The sequence below is a fragment of the Haliotis cracherodii genome, unplaced genomic scaffold, assembly GCF_022045235.1.
Source record: "Haliotis cracherodii isolate W230 unplaced genomic scaffold, xgHalCrac1.p SCAF_12, whole genome shotgun sequence".
In the NCBI taxonomy this organism is placed as follows: Eukaryota; Metazoa; Mollusca; class Gastropoda; order Lepetellida; family Haliotidae; genus Haliotis; species Haliotis cracherodii.
Genome location: NW_027266267.1, coordinates 21,175,567 through 21,182,963, shown reverse-complemented (window position 1 = coordinate 21,182,963; position 7,397 = coordinate 21,175,567). Strand labels below are relative to the sequence as shown.

Genomic DNA, 7,397 nt, shown 5'->3' with positions numbered 1-7,397 from the left:
GGCCGGGACGGGTAACTCGGGTCGGGTGGGTACTGAGTAGGACCCGGTACCCACAGGATTACCTGGACCCGTGGTTAGTCACATGATATTTTGTTTCATGACAGAAATTCCCTATATAACTACATGGTTACACGACAATTTTAAGTCTCTAATGTTCGCATTTCTTTATGACTATGAACACGTGCCTTCTGACTTACATATGTTTGAACAAAGCTAAAACTTCAGTCAACTTCAGTGTATGCATAACCACAACGTTTTATACGTGTATCTTGATAATTCTGTCAGGGCTACTGTCAAACTATTCCCAATCGGACATTTTGTAGCTATCTCTTGACACCACAGCAGGTACCCGGGTAGGGTCGGGTAAAAGGCGTGTGGGTACCCGGGTAGTAAATTTGGACTCATCCAAACCCTAGTTCCTAGAGATATACGGCAGTACCAGAGCTGAAAACGAGACTAGAATATACATAGCATGCATAACCACGCCTACCTGTCCCCATGACAACCTTCAAAATGACCGGAAGTAGCAGCACCCGGTAAAAGAGATCCATGGTCAAACAGTGTCACGCCTGTCCATGTCAGAGTACCCGACAGTCACTATTATTGTCGTCGCTTCGCTAAATCAGGGTAGATACATGAGGGTATCTGTAGCTGTAATTCATCGAGGACATCCTGGGTTGGTTGGACTGTGATTTTATTCAGGATCAGTGGTCCGTGACTCGGGTCGATTTGCTCTGTGGGTTCATGTGGATGTTTCGCTGCAAGTAACAAATAGCCTATCAATCCTGTCAGACTAGTTTTGCTCCGTTTTTGTAATATGTGGTGACGTTGCTGTTTATGCGCATAAAGAGTAGTCATTATACATATACTGCCGACACAATATAAGGCCACAAATGATTTGAATGTAACTGTGGTTGAGCCAAGTGCAATAAATAATATTTAGTCTCTGAAATGAACATATAGTACTGAAAAAAACAGTTGTTCAGTTATCTTAATAAAAATATAATAAAAGGGAGCACAGTGACTCTCTTCATACTGCAGTAATCTAGACTTGCGAAGACCGCCTCCGTGGTCTAGTGGTAGAGCGTCCGCCCGGAGAGCGGAAGATCCAGGGTTCGATCCCCTACCGCGTCATACCAAACGACGTTAAAAGATGGTACTTGTTGTTACCCTGTCTGGTACTCCGGCATTAAGGGGCTAAAACAAGGACTGGTCAGCTCGGAGTCAGTATACTGTGTCTGAGTGGGGTATTCATGTTAACTGCGGCATGGTATCTCCGTGAGCTAGCACTATAAATCGGCATCAGTCCGGACTAGTACAAGCAGCCACACAAACACACACACGTACATGCACGTCGCTATATAAGTGTAATAATCTTGGACGCGACATTAAACCCCATTTCACCTCACCTAGACTTGCATGGGCTGTATTTGATATATATTTGTATCAGGGTCTGTCAGACAGACTACAGGTGTATATTTAATACTGCAATGAAATTTCACATCATGCACGAACAGCACGTGATGCACGTGCACACAGAAGCCAAAGTGTGTGCGTCTGTTGGGGAACACACAATCACTAATGCAATTGAGCAAATCACACGCTTAAAAAGACAGGATCTCAATGAACAGATAAAATGGCGAATTGTGGGAACGATGGAGGCGGCGGGGGCCGTCGATATCCTATCTTGCCCGAGTGTTTGTCAGATCAAAAAGTGTAATATCTGACTGTTGGACAATTTCCGTCAAACGGGTGGGGTTGCACTGAGACCTGGACTGACATCTAGTCTCTGAAATGAACATATTTTACAGAAAAAAAACGGTCATTAAATCATAGATATAAAATATCTAGAGTGAGTGAGTTTTTACGCCGCTTTTAGTAATATTCCAGCAATATCACGGCGGGGGACACCACAAATGGGCTTCACACTTTGTACCCATGTCGGGAATCGAACCCGGGTCTTCGGCGTGACGAGCTAACGCTTTAACCACTAGGCTACCCGACCGCCCCTAAAATATCTAGAAGGAGTCTGCCATCCTGAACAGGATGTGCAAGTATGTCACTGATGATTTACTGTTTACATTTATATTTATTACTTACTAAATGTCAGGTGACCTTGGCTATATAAGCCTTGGTCCAGAGAGGAGAGAAGGAAAAAAAGGTCTTACCCTTAGCCTAGCTAGGGTTAGGCTGGGTGCTCTGGGGCACCAAGACAACAAGCACTACCACTATGTGCTGACTTGGCACATAGTGTCATTTGTATGTATATATCTACATGTATAAAGTAAAACTGTATTTACTGCAAGCCATCGTCACCAAGTTGTCACTTCCTACTGAGAACCATATGTCGGCCCCTTGCATATATGAGTATGCAAATTGTTCATTAATCAACGTCAGACCGACACGCGTTGTTAGTCTATATAAATACCTGGAACATCTGTGGTTACAACTGCAGATGTCTTCGCTTGACACTGATTGAACGTGCCACAATGATAAGTATGATTACTAAATCATAATTAATTACTGAGATGTGGTCACGGTGAACATACTAATCCTATGTTAAAACAGACTAATCCTTTACGTAAACAGATTCAAACTTCAAAAGCATTACCGCATGTCGCTCTCGCGTTCAGTCTAAACACATAATTCAAATATCGCTCTGGAGTGACGACACCCTGTATATGACAGACGACAGGCCTAAAATAACTAACACCTAGGTAAGATTGTCTCATTACATTAATTGTACTAAACAATTTAGTTTCAAATCAGCTCATTTATCAATATCATATTATCAAACAGAGATTTCCGTACAATAACGGAATTTCAACATCCACCGTTAAAACCCGGCTCAATACAACCCGTCTGAAAGCACAGCGACCTGTGGTGGGTTTCACATTGACAACATACCAAGGTGGCAAAGGGTGGGATGAGCATGGCAACACCAGGGACGGGCAGTTTTCAGACGTTTTAGGGTTTTTTCCTCGATAAAATGTTGGTAGGGATGAAGCAGCGAGTGGTTGCCAGGGCAACAATTCTTGAGCATGGTCGTTGTGGGGGCGGTAGTGTCATGTATGTGCGTTTATTGTGAATGGATATTTTAATAGCCAGGCGATATGATGACAAATTTGCGCATACTGTCGTTTGTTCGATACACAATTATTATCGGCAGAATTTTTTTACCGCAAAAATGACCATGGCAGACCACATCGTGCCATCGTCCCCCCCCCCCCCCCCCCCCCCCCCCCCCCCAATACTAACTTAGACAGGATATACTGCTGGGTCTTACTTCTGATCAGGACGCATGGTTTGGGGCTAGTTTGTGTTTAGTTTGGAGCATATATGACGTTCACATAGTGAGTGTCAAGTTCAGTTCACACGTCACAACATCAGGGTATGTTATAGTTTCAGCTCTTTCACAAAGGAATATATAAAGTCATTAAAAGATGGTATTTGTTGTTACCCTGCCTGGTACTCGGCATTAAGGGGATAAAAGAAGAACTGGTCGGCTTGGAGTCGGTATACTGTGTCTGGGTACGGTATTCATGTTAAACTGCAGCATGGTATCACAGTGAGCTAGCACTATCGTGTACATACACTAGGCCGCACACACACACACAGCACACATAGAGCGACCCATGAAGATTCCGGGGTAGAATAGGTCTGTGTCTGAGTGGGTCAGTCTTGTATAACGGAGTGGAATCACACTGGGCTAGCACTATAAAATCGGCATTTGTCCAAACAACTTATCACACGCACGCACGCACACACACAAACACACCTATTTAAGTGCAACAGTCTTCAGGGATGTGAGCAGGTTTTCCCGAAAAAAAAGAGGAAAAGTCTAAATTTATTCAAAGCGTGTGCATGTGTGACAATACATAAGTGAGTGAGTGAGTATGGTTTTACGCCGCTTTTAGCAATATTCCAGCAATATCACGGCGGGGGACACTAGAAATGGGCTTCACACATTGTACCCATGTCGGGAATCAAAACCCGGATCTTCGGCGTGACGAGCGAACCCTTTAACCACTAGGCTACCCGACCGCCCCGACAATACATTAGGACACAATGCGGTGAAAGAATCCAGTCCTGGTCGGCTATTAGCTGAACCCAGATGTGTCTCTTTATCTCGAGATATGCTATGGTTAACCTGAGTCGTGCGGTGCCCATTCTCCACGATCTGGTGTCATTTCCAACCCGTATGTCTTGTAAGTCATGGAGACCGCCTCCGTGGTCTAGTGGTAGAGCGTCTGCCCTGAGAGCGGAAGGTCCAGGGTTCGATCCCCGTCCGCGTTATACCAAAAGACGTTAAAAGATGGTACTTGTTGTTACCCTGTCTGGCGGTCGGCATTAAGGGGCTAAAACAAGGACTCCCCGCCGTGATATTGCTGGAATATTGCTAAAAGCGGCGTAAAACCATACTCTCTCACTCTCTCAATCTCGGGCGTAGAGTGAACGCCAGAGACTCAGCACCCGTCAACGTGTCCCAACTTGAGGTAGCTCTATTGGCGGAATGGGCAATACCATGAGCAACCATACACAAGTTAGTCAACAGTATGTCATCAAGGTGTCGTGCATGGACCGCCAAACATGGTGGACACACCAGATATTGATCTACATGCCCGAAAATATAAATAATTTTACAGCCATTTTTCGTCTTTTTAGGGTCGGTTGGGTAGCCTAGTGGTTTAAAGCGTTCGCTCGTCAGGCCGAAGACCCGGGTGTGATTCCCGACATGGGTACCATGTGTGAAGCTCATTTCTGGTGTCCCCCGCCGTAATATTGCTGGAATATTGCTAAAAGCAGCGTTAAACCATACTCCCTCACTCACTCACTCATCTTTACACCTTCACTATCATTTCATCAGCTCCATTATTTTTTCTCGGTTGTATACTTTAGATGATACTAACTTAGACAGGATATATTGCTGGGCCTTACTTCTGATCAGGACGCATGGTTTGGGGCTAGTTTGTGTTTAGTTTGGAGCATATATGACGTTCACATAGTGAGTGTCAAGTTCAGTTCACACGTCACAACATCAGGGTATGTTATAGTTTCAGCTCTTTCACAAAGGAATATATAAAGTCATTAAAAGACGGTATTTGTTGTTACCCTGCCTGGTACTCGGCATTAAGGGGATAAAAGAAGAACTGGTCGGCTTGGAGTCGGTATACTGTGTCTGGGTACGGTATTCATGTTAAACTGCAGCATGGTATCACAGTGAGCTAGCACTATCGTGTACATACACTAGGCCGCACACACACACACAGCACACATAGAGCGACCCATGAAGATTCCGGGGTAGAACAGGTCTGTGTCTGAGTGGGTCAGTCTTGTATAACGGAGTGGAATCACACTGGGCTAGCACTATAAAATCGGCAATTGTCCAAACAACTTATCACACGCACGCACGCACAACACACAAACACACCTATTTAAGTGCAACAGTCTTCAGGGATGTGAGCAGGTTTTCCCGAAAAAAAAGAGGAAAAGTCTAAATTTATTCAAAGCGTGTGCATGTGTGACAATACATAAGTGAGTGAGTGAGTATGGTTTTACGCCGCTTTTAGCAATATTCCAGCAATATCACGGCGGGGGGCACCAGAAATGGGCTTCACACATTGTACCCATGTCGGGAATCAAAACCCGGATCTTCGGCGTGACGAGCGAACCCTTTAACCACTAGGCTACCCGACCGCCCCGACAATACATTAGGACACAATGCGGTGAAAGAATCCAGTCCTGGTCGGCTATTAGCTGAACCCAGATGTGTCTCTTTATCTCGAGATATGCTATGGTTAACCTGAGTCGTGCGGTGCCCATTCTCCACGATCTGGTGTCATTTCCAACCCGTATGTCTTGTAAGTCATGGAGACCGCCTCCGTGGTCTAGTGGTAGAGCGTCTGCCCTGAGAGCGGAAGGTCCAGGGTTCGATCCCCGTCCGCGTTATACCAAAAGACGTTAAAAGATGGTACTTGTTGTTACCCTGTCTGGCGGTCGGCATTAAGGGGCTAAAACAAGGACTCCCCGCCGTGATATTGCTGGAATATTGCTAAAAGCGGCGTAAAACCATACTCTCTCACTCTCTCAATCTCGGGCGTAGAGTGAACGCCAGAGACTCAGCACCCGTCAACGTGTCCCAACTTGAGGTAGCTCTATTGGCGGAATGGGCAATACCATGAGCAACCATACACAAGTTAGTCAACAGTATGTCATCAAGGTGTCGTGCATGGACCGCCAAACATGGTGGACACACCAGATATTGATCTACATGCCCGAAAATATAAATAATTTTACAGCCATTTTTCGTCTTTTTAGGGTCGGTTGGGTAGCCTAGTGGTTAAAGCGTTCGCTCGTCAGGCCGAAGACCCGGTGTGATTCCCGACATGGGTACCATGTGTGAAGCCCATTTCTGGTGTCCCCCGCCGTAATATTGCTGGAATATTGCTAAAAGCAGCGTTAAACCATACTCCCTCACTCACTCACTCATCTTTACACCTTCACTATCATTTCATCAGCTCCATTATTTTTTCTCGGTTGTATACTTTAGATGATACTAACTTAGACAGGATATATTGCTGGGCCTTACTTCTGATCAGGACGCATGGTTTGGGGCTAGTTTGTGTTTAGTTTGGAGCATATATGACGTTCACATAGTGAGTGTCAAGTTCAGTTCACACGTCACAACATCAGGGTATGTTATAGTTTCAGCTCTTTCACAAAGGAATATATAAAGTCATTAAAAGATGGTATTTGTTGTTACCCTGCCTGGTACTCGGCATTAAGGGGATAAAAGAAGAACTGGTCGGCTTGGAGTCGGTATACTGTGTCTGGGTACGGTATTCATGTTAAACTGCAGCATGGTATCACAGTGAGCTAGCACTATCGTGTACATACACTAGGCCGCACACACACACACAGCACACATAGAGCGACCCATGAAGATTCCGGGGTAGAATAGGTCTGTGTCTGAGTGGGTCAGTCTTGTATAACGGAGTGGAATCACACTGGGCTAGCACTATAAAATCGGCATTTGTCCAAACAAATTATCACACGCACGCACACACACACACACACACACACCTATTTAAGTGCAACAGTCTTGGATATTCCAGCATTATGATCATGGCCTGTAAAATTATTGAGTCTGGACCTGACAATCCAGTGATTTAGAGCAACGTCCCACATCCAACAGGGTATGATGACTAGCAGTCAACCAATCACCGAGCCTGACCAAGTGATCCATTTAGTCCCTTGCACGATCAACAAAAGTGATAGGGACCAATTCTAACCAGGCATCCCAATAGGTATTGTTTCAGCATTCCCAGACTATAACAAGGATGAAATGAAGCACTAATTCCTTGACAAATTTTACAATATTTTATTTAATGCTAAGA

General features: G+C 44.9%; 1 protein-coding gene across 1 annotated transcript in view; it reads right to left on the bottom strand.

The window, feature by feature from the left end:
- The window catches only part of LOC139457644 (cubilin-like), a 23,485-nt gene extending 22,880 nt beyond the window's left edge, over positions 1-605 (bottom strand). The window contains exon 1 of the mRNA XM_071238997.1: positions 491-605. Within this exon, the coding sequence (XP_071095098.1) occupies positions 491-551 (61 nt within the window). The 5' untranslated portion in view covers positions 552-605. The remainder of the gene's footprint in view (positions 1-490) is intronic.
- Between the last annotated feature and the right edge of the window lie 6,792 nt (positions 606-7,397).